The 16,622-nt window shown below is 45.6% G+C and overlaps 1 protein-coding gene across 1 annotated transcript; it reads left to right on the forward strand.

Moving 5' to 3' along the window:
- The first annotated feature begins 2,120 nt into the window (after window positions 1–2,120).
- On the forward strand, window positions 2,121–12,496 carry LOC119648154 (nitric oxide synthase-interacting protein homolog). Its single transcript, XM_038049725.1, has 4 exons — window positions 2,121–2,222; window positions 11,357–12,097; window positions 12,169–12,277; window positions 12,341–12,496. The coding sequence occupies exons 2-4, from the start codon at window positions 11,382–11,384 to the stop codon at window positions 12,410–12,412; spliced, it is 897 nt and encodes a 298-aa protein (XP_037905653.1). The 5' UTR covers window positions 2,121–2,222; window positions 11,357–11,381; the 3' UTR covers window positions 12,413–12,496.
- Window positions 12,497–16,622: the final 4,126 nt, after the last annotated feature.

The following is a 16,622-nucleotide window of genomic DNA, read 5'->3' on the forward strand; positions in this document are numbered from 1 at the left end:
TATACCCTGGGCTCTTGAGCCAGCACTAATCTAATGTTGTCCTTTAAAATTTCCCTTGCAATTGTTGTAGATGGGACTTGTGCATGGTGCACATTTACCTGGGGTATCTTAGCGCTAATCAATGGTTCAATTACTGCTTCGAGCTCTTCCGCAATGTCGGAGTGTCGCCCTTCTCCTCCGAAATGACCCTTTCTTGTGGCACACTATCCGCCTTGAGCCTTAGGAGATCTAGATCTAGGTCGTTCATCCTCTCTTCCTCAATGGCTCTGCTTGCCTGCTGGGTATATATATTAATCAATGCCGTCGAAGTTGTGACTATCAAAGCAAATGGGAAGAGTACGATGGCCAATCAGGCTGACTGGTTTGGTTTGCTAATAGTTATTAGTTTCTCTGGATTGCCCTTCCTGTGTAAAATACTTTAGACACGCTCCTTTTTCACGCTATCGAAAGGTTTCTCGAAATCGTTGAAAAGTAGTTGAAACGGCGATCTCCTCCATGATACGAAGGGTGGTAATGCGTTCTAGCCTTTCAGTCCAGAAAGGAAACCAGCATGATTTCTGTCAATCGCACTTAGGGTGTTCCTTGATGCGTCTAGCATATATTTTCGCAACAACAACAAGTTCGCAAATACCCCTTCAGTGGGCCTGATGAAAGGAGAGGGGGGGGGGGGGATGTGAAAAAGCCGAGATTCCCTCAGGCCCGGAACAGAAATTTCAATGAATATAAGGGATATTAGGGGGCCAGATAATCTTCATCAAAGACCCAGACACCGCGCCTGGTTTTCCACATAATTTTCACCCCTGGCCCGGATTTTTCTCTATGACTCTGCCCTCCAGTTGTCGCACTAAAGACGTGTATCCTTCTTCCAACTTTTTACGACCCTTCTTCCACTCACCAATGTGATTATATAAACGAGCGTTTTCCACCCGTTGCCGTTTTTGGTCACGCTGCTTCCAGGGCAGAAGTGAGGCAGCCTCTGATGAGTTGCCTCTTCCCAGGACGAAACCGTCAGTTTTCTTTTTTTTTTTTGTGCAATTGGGTGATATGCCCCACATGAGGGGATCAAAAAACGTGGGAGTAAGTTGCTCTCCATTTGGTCCGGTCCAATATCAAGTGGATGTGTACTCATATCCTTCATATCCTGTCACCATATGTTTTCCTGGTATATCACGCCCACCACATGTTGATAGTTCCGCTTCCTTCCAACTTGGCAATTTCAGAACTATGGTGCTATGCCATTTCGCCGTATCCTCTGTCGCGCAGACCATCAGTATCAGACCTGGTCGAAAGCGTATGCCGGTAAAAGTTTAGCACTGCATTCTTTACACATCTGCCTGGATGCTTAGGTGATTGGCTGAAAAGCTGCGATTTAATCCTTTCACGTAGGAATTTCTAGAATGTCAGGTTTTGTCGTTTGTTCCTCCTGTTAATTCATGGATATTCTTGCAACGGCTATCTTTTTTTAACAGGAGGAGGATCCTGATTTTTTTAATTCAACTTTTGCAACGACCTGATCGAGAGTTTGGTACCTTCTGAGATAAAATACTTTGGCTCGTCTTAAAATCTTTCTGTTTTGGAAGTGTTGCTGTTTTAATTTCCATATGCCTGGATTGTTGTGCGATTATAAAGGAAAGTTACTAGTGCATTATAAATTTATATATATGCGTGTATATTATATGCCTAATTGGGCTTTCCCTTCGTTTATTGTATTATGATAAATAACTAAATAGATGAATATTGCTAGTTTTAAGGATGTTAACAAAGTTTTCGGTAATGAGCCTTGTTAAAAATTACTTGAATGCGTAGAATGATGTTAACTTGCGAACAATCGTCTTGAATGTGAAGATGTGTCTGTGCAGAGAATTGAAGCAATGCTGACATAAGAGTCAAACTTGATGTATGTTTTCAAATTTTAAAATTTTAAACAAACTACGTAACGTGTATATACCCACCTAATTATCGCATCGTAACAACATAAACGTAAGTTGTAACCGTAACTTCCACAAACACTATCTTAGATGCTTTGTTAGGTTCCAACATTTTCTAGCCACTTCGTGTGGGTTAAGTTCAGAAGAAGAAGGCACTTGTTTGAACATAAATTTGTTTATCAGCTGATAGATGTCAATTGGTCGTAGACAGTACTTTGAAATCCAGTGTCGGAAGTGCAGCTTTGGCTTTTTGGGGACTTTTGGCTTATTTTAGCTTAGTTACCTTCCAGCAAGGTAAGTTTTCGGTTTCCTAATTGCATAGCAAATATGTGAGTGCGTAATACAGCGAATAATTTGCGAAATAAATGGGGAACAAATCATTTGAAAGTGGTGCAAATATGGTGTTTCCTAGAGAATAGTATTATCTGAAATAACAATCCACTTCGATGTTGGGACCAATCTAGGCAAGTGAATTCTCGTTAGCACAAATTGCGTGACCATACCATCGAAGACACCTTTCGCGCAGTTTTTCCACGATCGGTGTAACTCCATATCGATCGCGGATATCCTTATTTTGGATGTGATCAAAACGTTTGAGGACACTAGTCACTAGTCTCAATTACCGCAAGGTACTTTAACTTTAATATTAATTTCTTTGCAAACCACACTTTTAGGTACACCGGAACATAGACTTTATTAAATAATTTGTGTGACTTTATTAAATAATTTGTGTGACTTTATTAAATAATTTGTGTGACTGTATGCTCGTTAGAGGCAGAAGAGACTCTCGCTTCATGTGTTTCTTTTCTGCCCCTAACTCATGGCACACTTTTCTCGCCGGTCCTCCACTCCCGTGGCGAGCTCCGCAAAGTGGATAGATCCGCGCCATCTATTCGTTCGCATTCGCAACATTCGAAATAAATTTCGAATGCTGCGAATCCTGCCGCGCCACATCACTCTGCCCCCAGATGAAACCTAGGGGTTTCGGCGACTGATCCCGGAACTTCGTTCGCCGTCAATCCACAAAACGGACACGACGCTGCTTCGGGGCGGACACGGGTTTCAGCCTGGACAGAGAGACCGCCTTCCTGCGTCCACCGATCTCGAGCTGGAAGAAATGTTCTCCCCGCTCGAGAACGCGGTACGGGCCCTCATATGGAGGCTGCAGCGGCTTCCGGACGGCATCCGTCCTGATCAGCACATGCGTGCATGTGTCCAGTTCCTTGGGCGAACAAGCAGGCATGGACGAGTGTCGAGTGGGTGGTGGCGCCTTGATGCGTCGGAGATTGTCCCTCAGCAGACGCACCAACCCCGACTCCGTGAGACCCGATCTCTTGTCGAAGACCGGATCGCTTGGGAGTCTTGGGTTCTCCCCGTATACCAGCTCTGCGGGGCTGGCAGCAAATTCCTCTCGTCGGGTTGTACGTAGGCCGAGTAGGACGAGAGGCAAGACTTGGGACCAGGACGGATCGTCACGTGCCATAATGGCGGCTTTCAGCGTCCGGTGCCAACGTTCTAGCATCCCATTGGATTGCGGGTGGTATGCAGTAGTCCGCTGGCGTTTAAAACCAAGGAGTTTGCCTAACTCGGAGAAAAGGGGGGACTCAAATTGCATTCCCTGGTCAGTGATGACCACTGCAGGGACGCCAAAGCGAGGTATCCACTCTCGACAGAGGGCTTCGGCACATGATTGCGCCGTAATGTCTTTCAGAGGTATTGCCTCAGGCCACCGGGTAAACCTGTCGATGATTGTGAGACAATACCTATAACCGTGCGAGTCTCGCAAAGGCCCTACTATGTCGAGGTGTATCGTGTGGAAACGCTTGGTAGTGCGGGGGAATGAGCCCACTTCTTTCCTTACATGCCTGGAGACTTTACACTTTTGGCATGCGATGCACTCTCTGGCCCAGGAATTGATATCCTTGTTCATGGAGGGCCAGAAATATTTTCCGGTGACTAACCGGTTTGTTGTCCTGATGCCGGGATGCGCCAAGTCGTGAACTGCGTAGAGCACTTCCTTGCGAAATGTGGCCGGAATGTATAGCCGAGGTCCCTTTTCCGAGTCTTCGCAGCAGAGAGAGAGGTTTGAGCCGAAGATGGGCAACTCCCGAAATTTGTATTTGGGGTTGGATTTGAGGCTCTGAAATGCTGCGTCATCTTCCTGCGCCTTGGCAATAGCCGAGAAATCGAGTGAGGCGGGGATGTTAACCTCGGAGACACGAGACAAAGCGTCAGCAACTATGTTGTCCTTGCCGGACACGTGCTGGATGTCTGACGTAAACTGGCTTATAAAGCTCAGATGACGAAGCTGACGAGGGGACGCTTTGTCGGGCTTCTGTTTCAAAGCATACGTGAGAGGCTTATGGTCCGTGAACACTGTGAACGGCCTGCCTTCTAGGGAGAAACGGAAGTATTTGATGCTCAAATACGCGGCGAGTAGTTCGCGATCGTAGGTACTGTAGTTCCGTTGAGCGAAATTCAACTGCTTCGAGAAGAAGCTCAACGGCTGCCAAACTTGATCCACCTTTTGGTGAAGGGCAGCACCTACTGCGATGTCAGAGGCATCAACAAAAACGGCTAGGGGTGCATCTTGCAGAGGGAATGCCAAGAGTGTAGCGTCGGCCAATTGTTGACGGGATTTGTCAAACGCGCAGATAGCCTCTTCAGACCACACGATCTCTCGTGTGTCCTTAGTTTTGGGGCCAGACAAGTACGCGTTCAAAATGGACTGGTGATGGGCGGCCTTGGGCAGGAAACGACGGTAGAAGTTCAGCATGCCCAAGAACCTCTTCAACTCCCTCACTGTCTTTGGACGCGGGAAGCTTGTTATCGCTTGCACCTTGTCTGGGTCGGGCTGTATTCCTTCAGGGGAAATGAAATGGCCGAGGAATCTCACTTGTTTTTGGAGAAATTTGCATTTCTCAACGTTTAGGACTAAACCGGCCTCAAGGAGACGTTGAAAAATGCACTCGAGATGGGCTAAGTGCTCAGACTCAGTGGAAGAAGCGACGAAAACATCATCCAAATATACGAAACAGAAGTCGAGGTTTCGCAGGACTGAGTGAATGAACCTTTGAAAGGTTTGCGCCGCATTGCACAATCCGAAAGTCATGCGGGTGAACTCGAAGAGTCCAAAGGGTGTGCATATTGCCGTCTTTGGAATGTCTTCAGGAGCTACTGGGATTTGGTGATAAGCCTTGGTTAAGTCCAAGGTCGAAAAGATGCGGCAATTCGCGAGGTGATGCGCAAAGTCGTGGATGAGTGGAATTGGATATCGGTCAGGAACAGTCTGTGCATTTAGCCTTCTGTAATACCCACATGGGCGCCATTCGCCGTTTGGCTTAGGGACCATATGCAGTGGGGAAGACCAACAGCTGTTTGAGGGCCTGCAGATACCCTGTTGAACGAGTTGTTCAAACTCTTTCCGTGCAATTGCCAGTTTCTGGGATGGTAGACGACGCACCTTCGAGAAGATCGGGGAACCAGTAGTGATAATGTGGTGCTGCACATTGTGCTTCATTGGTTTGGAGAGACTACACTTGGTAGTAATCTGGCTGAACTTTTGGAGAAGTGCCCGAACACGAGAGTCGGTAATGTCTTCTAAAAGAACGGAAAGATTATTGCCTGGGTGAGATACCATATGTCCCGACGAATTAAGGTTGGTCGTGGAATCTATAAGAGACTTGTTTTGCAAGTCCACCAGCAATCCATAGTGATACAGGAAGTCTGCGCTTAGTATGGGGAAGCTGACATCCGCCAGGATGAAACGCCACGAAAACGTCCTACGCAAGCCAAGACTCACGTCCACTTGCCTATACCCGTACGTGTTTATGCGGGAGGAATTTGCTGCCGCAAGTTTGGGCGGTTGTGGGAAAAGTTGATGTTGCCGAGGTACCGGAAGAACCGAAACCTCCGCACCAATATCGATGAGGTAGCTGCGCCTGCTGAGGGGGTCGAAAATAGTTAGGCGACGTGGCGCTGCGTTCTGGGTGGCCGTCGCCAAGACCCCCCGCGGACCTAGTTTTTTGCGGTAGGAGCGAATCTACACGGTAGCGTACATCTTGTCGCTTTATCCCCGAATCTGCTGTGGTACCAGCAAATCCCTCGGTCCGCGGACTGTCCCGACGACCTGCTACCTGATCGCCCTTTCCGGGTGGCAGACCGCGAGCGTGCTCGCGATCTGGCGCCCGAACGCTGAGCGTCCAACGTCGCCCGCACCTCGGCCACACTGGCTGTTAAAGCGGCTATCTCGCGCCTCAAGTCACCCACCTCATCCGACGGTGGTTGAACGGCCGCCAAGGTTGGGCGTACGTACACCTCCTGCACCTGGTCGGCCGTCGCTGCCAGTTCCTCCAAGGAACCGGAGACGCAAGCGAGGATCGCCTTCGATCGCCTCCGGGAGCCGTCGCAGCCAGAGCGACTTGATCAGGTCATCGCCAATCTTGCTCCCACCCAATTGCCTCATTTCGCGAAGCAATTGGCTGGGAGTTCGATCACCCAACGTTAAACCCGCCAGCAAGTGGTCTAATTTTGGCGACTCGCTTGCCGACAGGCGCCTGATCAACTCGCTCTTGAGCTGTGTGTACGATGCCCACTTCACTACGTCGGACACCAGAAGAATAGACTCCTCGTCCAGGCCGACCACCGCGTAGTTGAAGCGGGTCGCGTCCGATGTGATGCCGGACATTTGGAACTGCGCTTCCAAATGCACGAACCACAGCTCCGGGTTCCGCCGCCAAAACGGAGGAACGTGTACGGCGAGGGCGGTCACTTGCGGGTCCGATGGGCCTGCCGCGTCTTTACTGTCAAACGACATCTTGAGTAACAACAAAAAAAAAAGTAATAGTTTTCAATGAACACCCGGTGAGTTTATGATGAAGCGCGGTGAATTTTGCTCGGACACGGCAGGCCGCACCCACAAATGCACGCACGAACAGAGAAATGACGACCAAAGCGGACGCTCTCCAGCGCAGACCAAAAACACCACCAAGGAAACGGAGAACCCGCGATGTGAAACACCTAACGCCGTCTCTTGCAGCGATTTTCAATTATTATTATTGAAATATTATCACAATTTTAACTTTTAACAATTAAATTTGAAGATTGATTGCCAAATAATCTATAACCTAAGTTGCTGCTGCCAATGTTGAAAGGTGGTCGCGCTCGTTGAATTTCTGATGCGGCAATAATGCTGGTGTCAGCTACGTTTGAGATGGTGATGGCTGCGGCGGTAACGATGGTGGCTGCGGCAGTGATGCTAACGTCTGGCGCTGCGGTGCTGGCGTCTGGGGCTGCGGTGCTGATGTTTGGTTAACTTGATAAAACGCGCTCGAGATCAGAGGAACAGAACGAGTCATCTGAGGTATCGGCTGCACAGGTTGTTCAATAGTTATGTTTACAGGTGAGGGTCCAGCCTCTCTTTCTTCACTTTGGATACTGATAGTACTAGGGCTTTGTGCTCTTCGGGGTCACCAATTTAACTTTAATATTAACTTCTTTGCAAACCACACTTTTAGGTACACCGGAACATAGACTTTATTAAATAATTTGTGTGACTTTATTAAATAATTTGTGTGACTGTATGCTCGTTAGAGGCAGAAGAGACTCTCGCTTCATGTGTTTCTTTTCTGCCCCTAACTCATGGCACACTTTTCTCGCCGGTCCTCCACTCCCGTGGCGAGCTCCGCAAAGTGGATAGATCCGCGCCATCTATTCGTTCGCATTCGCAACATTCGAAATAAATTTCGAATGCTGCGAATCCTGCCGCGCCACAGCACCGTTCATTGTATTTTGTAGTCGGCCAACACTCCGAACCATAGAGAGCGACAGGACAGACGACATTACGGTAAATTTTAGGTTTAAGACGTTCGTTGGTACTTTGATCATAAAGAAAACCAGTTGTGGAATGCCACTTCATCCAGGTTGCGTTAATGCGTGAAGCAATTTCATAACGCAGTTCTCCATTGGCTGATAGCGTTGACCCGAGGTATTTAAATCGCTCAGTTCTGGGCAGATCACTGCCCATCAGTGATTGTGCCTGTTTCGTGGGAATTGTGTCTAGTACCTCTTTTCTAGTGCTCGTTACGAATGCTGCAATTATGTTATATATTTCTAACTTATTGCTAAGAATAAATGCAAGAAGGTACTCAGCTCTGCGATTGCTGTCGCTGCTACTCAAGACTTCGTGATGGGCATCGCAGCGGAGGAGAAGTAGTAACTCCCTCTTCTCACAGTACTTCACCAGTTTAACAACTTGTTCCGGTGGAACCAGGATGTCGCCTAATGGGAAGTATCTCGATGTTACGACTGCCTCTCGAGTGCTCCTCTCGAATTCTAATGAGACATGGATAGCCATGGATAGTCAGGAACTCTGAAAGACATATATATTTTAAATTACGTTTAAGAATTATGCATCTTGGTTTTTCACAAGAGGAGTCCCAAATTGCCTGCATGCTTCCTTCTTACAGACCGCGAATCTGCCCCTGTATGCCTAGGGTTGCTGAGCCAGCGCTCTTCCAATGTTCTCCTTGGAATTTGCAGATGCAGCTTTCGCATAGTGGAGGTATATCTGGGCTATCTTAGTGCTGGCCATTGGCTCCGTTATTGTTTGGAGCTTTTCTCCACTGTTGGAGTATTGGCCTCCTCCTCCGACATGGCGCTTTCCTGCGCGTCGCTGTCCACCCTGAGCCCTAGAGGTCTTAGGTCTAGGTCGTCCAGCTTCTGCTCTTCACTCACAGCAGGTCTACTTCCCCGGTTGATCTAGTCCTTTCTGTCTCTATGGCTTTAGAGACTTCTTCGGGGACCTCGGTATGCTTTTCACCCGGTGTCTCCTCGGCTTTTCCCTATGCACATGCATAGGTATGTTGTCAAATTGATAGTTGAGGAGTCGTGAGGAGGATCGTGAGGAGTCTATGTCTGTCCTTCACCTTGCTTCTGAAGACTCCATAATCGCGTATGGAGCTCTTCATTCTAAGCGATTAGGAGGCACATGAGAGTTTCCGTCTCTATTATCGCGGCTTTTGGGAGAAAAACTGTCACCATGTGTGCTCCTGGTATATCATCCCCAGCGCATGTTGACAGTTCTGCTCCTCCCCGGCTTGGAAATTTAGGAACTATGGCCCTAAGCCACTCTGCAGTGTCTTCCGTCGCGCAGTCTACCAGTATATGACTTGGTCGAAAGCGTATCTCGGTGAACACAAGTTTCGCAGTCCATCTCCTGCACATCTGCCTGACGACAAGCTCTTCGATGGTTTCCTGCTCCTTACGAATGAGTATTTGCTTCGAAAACATTTTTGGCAATATGACTAGTCGAATGCCCTTTACCGCACTAGCATAGCTAATGGCGGGCTTCCTGATTGCTGCTCTCACCCCTGACCTGCCCGGGGTTTCTCCCCGCTTGGGATCAGGATTGGCTTTTTTAGGAGCATTTCCTTCATGCAGGCTAGCCTCTGCTGCTTCCCGCTTTCTTGGCTCCGATAAAGATGGGTTTGCTCTATCCTGAGCCTTCTTAAGGCTTCCTCTGGTTTCAGGCCTTCCTTCAGGTACCATGTAGTACCTGCGCCACTGAGACCTGTCTTCTTCCTGACGTCTGATATATTTATCTCAGGCATGCTTTTGCTATTCCCTGCTTTTTGAGCAGTGGCGTTTGTTGGTTGTTGTTCACCCAGTATACCAATGTTGACCTTGGATCCACTGCTTGACGTCCCAACTTCTCCCTTCTTGGGTGTAATCACCTGGCTCAGTATTTCGGAGATGTGCCTCCGCTTGGTTAACCAATGTGTGTGCGGTACGGGGTCCTGTTTTATTGGCTGTAGTTTTTTTATTTTTATTACTGATACTCATTTGATTGCCACGAGTGTGGGGATTAGGAGGTCCGTCGTGCCATAGCCCACCTGAGCACGGTAGGATCTAACTTACTCAATGAGGCGACCAGGTACCAGTGAGGCTCCGTTCGAATACAGTCAGTTATCCCCAACTGCAAACTACCCAATGAGCATGGTTCGCATGACACCCTGGATTGCGGGAGGTGTTTTTCGACCCATAGCGTTTTGTTAATAGTAGAGTTACCTCGTACAGGATGTGACTATCATCACTCACTAACGGTCTTGGTAAACGAGAGGTTTGGCCCCTGAAAGAGGCAGCTTCCCCTCAGAAAGAGATAGGTAGGCCTCAGGGAGTTATATTCTGCGTCAGCCTAATTGAATTACTTTGTGTCTGGCTTTGTACAAAACGCCCGTCCGAACCTATGCCGGTTAGAGCTGTGCTCTTATTTCGCAATTTTGTAGATCTACCTTGGATGCAGGCATGCCGCGCATTAGATAGATGAAACATTGTTTCCACATTCAGCCTTGAATGAATGTCTAAATCACGCTTTAGACATAGAGGAAGTAAGATTAATTGGCCTAAACTTTTTCACGATGTCATAGCCACGTCCGTATGTCTTTGGTATGAAAACTACACGCACAGGTCTCCAAATGCCTGAGTGAAATGCAATCGATAAACCAACACCAGCCATGGAACAATCCTTTATTGCTGTTTCTGCAACAAAATTGGTATTATGTCGTCTAGCTCAGAAGATTTGTATACTGATAACATTTGTGTGTTTACAGATTCTATGTTCTTTGCCAAACTTTGTTCTTTAACCATTTTTCGATTCGGTACCGGGATCGAGTTCACCATTTGGAGTCTAGAGGTTCTTAAATCACCATTCGACGTGTCGAGCTATCACTTTTTCAGTTGAGCAGTGCGTCGTTTCCATTCATATTAGCTATAGTCATTATCACCGCGAAGACGCTCCTTGTGCAATTTCTCTAAGATGGGCTGCAACCGTATATTGATCACGTTTCCATCCACCGCGAAGCGGCGTTCGTTTTCTTTGGTAATTGGCTAGCACTGGGAACCATAGAGGGCGACAAGACTAACAATATTATTTAATTGGTTCTGCTGGGATCTATGAATGCTGTTAGAGTAAAATTAAAATATCTAGCTGTGATCTGGGAAAGATTGATCGGATACTCTTCGACGAAGCATAGTATTACGAAAATGCTAATTACTTCTAGACACTTACTTGGAGCAAGAATCCGCCTCAACTAATTTGATTATCTTTTTTTACCGAAATGATTCCCTAAAAGTTACCTAATTTTACTATAATTGTTAGATAGTTTAATAGAGCAGTCACTCGATAGAAAAATCACTTAATTCAAAACCTTGGCATTGTTAACATCAAATGAAAATCAGTTCTGACTTTACATATTTGAAATAAACTCAAAAAGGTTATCGAAAGTGCTTTCTTTGAATTTCTGGCGACTTATCCATCTTCACCTGATAATTCCCAAAGTATGTTTCCTACATTCAACCCCATAATTTTCCACTTTTATTATAATTTATATTAAATCAACATTTCTTTCTATACTTTTATTTTATTTCAGTTCATCGCGCTTTATATCTACAAAGATGACACGTCACGCCCGTAATTGTACTGCAGGAGCAGTTTACACCTATCACGAGAAGAAAAAGGACGCGTCATCGTCGGGTTACGGTACGCAGTCTCGTCGCATTGGAAAAGATTCAGTAAAAAGTTTCGATTGCTGTTCATTAACACTACAACCATGTCGTCATCCAGTGATCACAAAAGACGGTTATCTTTTCGATAAAGAAGCTATTCTTCAATATATCATCACCAAGAAAAACGAATACAGTCGAAAATTGAAAGAATACGAAAAACAACGTAAAATTGAAGAAGCAGAGGAAGCCCAGCTTTCCGCTGTAGAGGAGCAAAGGCGTTTGGAAAAGTTCATTAACACTGAGAAGAACATCGTCACAAAGTCCTCACTTGCAATTGGTTCTAAAATCGATAAGAGCCAGTTTCCCAGTACGTCCTCTTCCATTTCAAATATGTCGAATGGGAATGACAAAAGTTTGCCCAGTTTTTGGGTCCCATCGCAAACGCCCTCCGCAAAAGCGGCTAAAGCCAAAAAACCAGACCCGACTATTTATTGCCCCGTCTCGCAGAAACCTCTGAAGGCTAAAGATCTAATTGACATCAAATTCACTCTGGTTGATGACAAAGACGATAAAAGGTCTTTGATACTTAAGGAGAACAGATATATGTGTCCAATAACTCATGACATTCTGAGTAACTCAGTCCCGTGCGCGGTGATTCGGACCACGTAAGTTAGCCCGCGGATATACGAATTGTATACATTTTTAGTTACACATTTCTTGTGTCTTCGAATTTCAGGGGTGATGTAATCACGCTCGAATGCTTTGAAAAAATAATTAAGAAGGACTGGATGCACCCATTGACTGGGGAAAAGTTAACTGAGAAGGACATCATCATCCTACAACGGGTAATTGACAATTTTGTCGCAATTTTGCAGAATTGGTTTTAATTTCATTGATTTTTGTTACAGGGCGGAACCGGCTATTCAACTACAAATGAGAATTTGGAAGGAATGGAACAGAAACCTGCATTGCAGGCTTAATTCTAGTCGTAAGAGAAACCTGTTTTTATTTTATTTTTGTATTGTACTGTACAAAAGCAACATTGTAATTTAACGTGAAGGTTATTTAATTTTTTTTTGTTCAAAATATTAATTTTGAAGGGAGATAGCGATAACGCTAGCTTTAATATATCCCTTTGAGCTGATTCGGCGTTTTTTTAGGGGTCTGTTTTGAAGTTGTCTGCAAGTCCTGAATCTTTCGGCATTGCCATTGGTTCGTTTTGCAAGTGACTTTCAAGGTGGATCTTTTTTTTTCTTCAGTCTTTGTCCCATTCATAAGCGAGGTCGGCTCGTCGTGATCGGTTTTGCTATTTTATTTTATCAAATGTCTGATCTGGATGCAATCTCGAGGCTTTCCCCATCCAACGTATCAAGCAACCGTTGTTTTGGCCGGCCCTTTGGTCGTTTACCATCGACTTCGATGTTCAGACCACTTTTGGCAAGTGAATTCTCGTTAGCACGAATTGCGTGATCTTACCATCTTAGCGCCTCTCCCGCAACTTTTCCACGGTGCAACCCTAGAACGATCGCGGATATCCTCATTTCGGACGTGATCAAAGCGTATCACGCCACTAGTCGAACGTAACATTTACGTCTCTATTACCACAGGACGTCGTTCATTGCCTTTTATAGTTAACCAAAACTCAGAACCATAGAAAGCGACAGGACGGACAATAGTGCGGTAAATTTTAGATTTGAGATGTTCGTAGATTTCATCACAAAGAAGACCAGTTATGAAGCGCCACTTCATCTAGGTTGCGTTAATGTGTGAAGCAATTTCATAATGTAGTTCTCCGTTGGCTGAAAGCGTTGACCTTGAGGTATTTGAATGGCTCAGCTCTGGGCAGGTCACTGCCACTGACAGTGGTTGTGCCTGTTTCATGGGGATCGATCGTCAAAAATGCAGTTTTATTCAGATTCAATATTGCATGAGACGGCTAGGTTGCCCGAGATCATTTTTGCTATTAGATGGTGGGAAAACGTCATCTGCATAAAGCAGTGTATAGGGCGTTTGATGTCCTGCGTGACAGTGTACATAACAAGAACAGAGAGAAGTGGCGAGAGGGGGTTTCTTTGATGAACATCAACAGAAAAACGAAGCGGTTTTGATATACACGCCACACTTCAAATTTTACTTTTCAGGTCATGGCATAGCAATTGAACTCAGCACTCAGCTCAGATGAGTTCGTGTGGAACACGGTGAAATGCTTGCTCTAGATCCAGAAATGCAATGTAAAGAGGGCGATGCTTCTTATGGTGTTTCTCCATGAGTACGTGTATTGTGTCAGTTGTTCCGCAGTTCTTGCCAAATCCGGCTTGATTCACGGTTATTTCAACGATTTCGCGAATATATCGGGATCAGACGGTAATTTGAACTCTCTGCTGGAGTACCTTTCTTTTTCCATATTGAAACTGTGGTACCTTCTCGCGCAGTCAGATGGTGTTCTACCTTCTTGAATAACCCGGTTAAAGAATATACTGAGCCACAATGTTGGGTCCCAGTTCTTCGCTTTCCAGAGCTGAGATGCAATGTCGTCAGGTCCTGTTGCTTTCCTCGATTTCATTCGTTTTATTGCCTCCTCGACTTCAGTTGCGCTGACAAGTGGAACTGGTCCAAATGTCGGCAATGATTGTGGAAGTGGAGGATGAGCAAATTCTTCAGTTGAAATCCGTTCGAAGTATTCTCGCCTTCTATCCGTCGCGGCTCAACGATTGGTAAGTAAAGTACCGTTCTTGTCATTAAGGCAACAGAAGTGTTCGGTATCCTGTGTGCGTTCATTTCGGCTTTTGGTAAGTCGATACAAATCTTTCGCCATCCCGAGATTTTTGTAATGCTCCGCTCGGGTGACAGCGATCGCTTTCTTTGCTTCCCGGTTGGCATTCTTATAAATTTTCCAATTGGCCAGCCTTTTATCGTCGAAAACTTAGGGTAGAGGCGTTTTTTTTCACGGACCTTCATTTCAACATCATCATACCAAAGCCAAGTATCTCGGTTGATGTACCGCTTACCTGGCTTGGTGACTCCGAGAGTTGCAGAGGCCGCTTTATAGATCGTATCTTTCAGTCCAGGTTTCACATTCGTAGTGGTTGAAAATCGCGTAAGTGAGATCATTTCTTCTTTCTTCTCATGGAATCGCCACCATTTAATGCGCGGCGGACCAGTGCGTTGCTCACGCTGTTTTATGGGAGGCTTAATTCGCAGGACGGCAATCAACGGCCGATGTTGAGGTGCGATGGTCTCATAGGCAACGACTTTGCAATCAGTGACGGTGGTAAAATGTCGCCGTCTTATGAGAATATACACGATTTGCGATTTGCTATTCTCACTATAAAATGTAGGAAGATGAGACAATCGTTTGATGAACCATGTATTCATAAGTACAATGTCATGGGAGTCCGCAAAATCGATTATCCGGTCGCCAACCTCATTGCGCTCCAAACCCCTTTTCCCATAGTACCCCATGGTCGTCGGCAATGATGGTATAGTCGTCAGCGAGCACGTTGCGGGTCTTTTCATCCAGAAGTTGCCAGAAGGCATCTTTCTCGGCATTGGGTCATCAAATCGTTCGACTTCTTTAATGGCATCACGGAAACCCTCTGAGATGGCAATGCCAAAACCGTTTTGCGTGTGTGGGCTACCAAAATAGAGAAGTTTATAGCCATTTTTACCGCGTTCGCGTCCAATGCCGCAGCTTTTGGCACCAGACCATCGGGTTTCTTGCAGAGCGCAGATATCAATGCGCTTTTTCTGAAGGGTTCTTGCGAGTTCCTCGGTCTTTTCAGTTATGGTGCCAACATTTAGCATGCAGACACGTATTTGTTTTGCTTTTGCTCGGTTTTCAAGGTAGATGAGACTGTTTTATTGTACGACAGTGACCAGCAGCCCTTTTCCCCATTAATAAATTGCCTATAGATTGACGGCGAAACTGCCAGGCGATGCCCAAGTATATTTGCGAATATTGTGATGTGGGAAGCTGGTGGGACTTCAATTATGCTCTTTTTGAATGTAAAGTCAACCGACCACTGGCATCACGTATTCGATCAAAAAGGGTCTCGCGATAAGCTCTAGTTATAGGTGGCAAAATCCTTCTCGTCATCGCCATCTGTTAAGTAGTGCGTGATCCGCCATTAGTGGAACGAAAAACTCCTGCACCGACTCCACAGACCATCTTTAATCCGTCTGTAAAGAATAATTTATCATAAAATCGTTGGATTCCGACTCTGTCCTGGTTTAAAAGTCCACAGCAGAATTTCGTTTGAAGCTCGATTTGCGCATGCGGTAATCCATTGGGAATGCCCAGAATTCCCGAAGTACTTTGTCTAGGATGTAACTATGGCCATCGGGTATAGGTGGTTGTTGGTTGATGGATGGACTCTTGTGATATACCAGGGAAAGAGGAAAAGAAACAGGATATGCAACCATCAGAATAAACAATGCAGGATCGGTTACAGAGGTAGAAGACGAATCATGTATTGAATAAAAAGTTTAGACAGAAGTAACGTGTGATTTATAGAGCCGAAGGCGTTCGGAAAATCTGTACATATAATCTGCGCTCCCTGCCGAAAATTTGGACATTTGGTCATAAGGTTGTTGCGGTTAATATCTTAGTAGTTTTCGCATGTTTCAGTCTTTTCCAAATTTGTGTAAAAACAGAAATATGATCCGCCAACCGCTCTAAGACCTTATTTATTCGTCGTACTCGTACGTAGTAAACTTTTTGTATTTTTGAGTCTTTTAGTAGTAGTAGTAGTTAATAAAATATTGCTTATTATTTCCTAGTGTTTTTATTCAAGTTCATTTATTTTAATGCCCTTTCGGCTCAATGATGTAACTAGTGCTCAGTCGTTGAAATATCTCTCGGCGATTTCGAAATATGAGGAGACAACCATAATAGTTGTTCAGCTAAAGTTTACTCGCCATTTTTGTCTATAGATACAATCAAAGCCCTTTCCATAGGCTAGGAAAATGATAACTTTGTTCTGTTAAAAGAAATTAAAAAGGCATTCGAAACCGTGTTCAACATCGGCGACAAAGTTATCAATGAGGCTCTCAACGAAGGATGGAGTACGAAAAGGTGCTGCAAATGATAAGTGACAGACTGTAACCAGCGGAAGATGGATGGATGAGGAGGGAAATGAGAGACTGAGGGAAAAATCCATCCATCCATCCATCCATCCATTAAACTTAATT

The sequence above is a fragment of the Hermetia illucens genome, chromosome 2 (assembly GCF_905115235.1).
Source record: "Hermetia illucens chromosome 2, iHerIll2.2.curated.20191125, whole genome shotgun sequence".
Classification (NCBI taxonomy): domain Eukaryota; kingdom Metazoa; phylum Arthropoda; class Insecta; order Diptera; family Stratiomyidae; genus Hermetia; species Hermetia illucens.

Coding starts and splice junctions, on each gene's coding strand:
- LOC119648154 (XM_038049725.1), top strand. CDS start 11,382: ATGACACGTCACGCCCGTAATTGTACTGCAGGAGCAGTTTACACCTAT. Junction 12,098..12,168: donor TGCGCGGTGATTCGGACCAC/GTAAGTTAGCCC, acceptor TTCGAATTTCAG/GGGTGATGTAATCACGCTCG. Junction 12,278..12,340: donor ACATCATCATCCTACAACGG/GTAATTGACAAT, acceptor TTTTTGTTACAG/GGCGGAACCGGCTATTCAAC.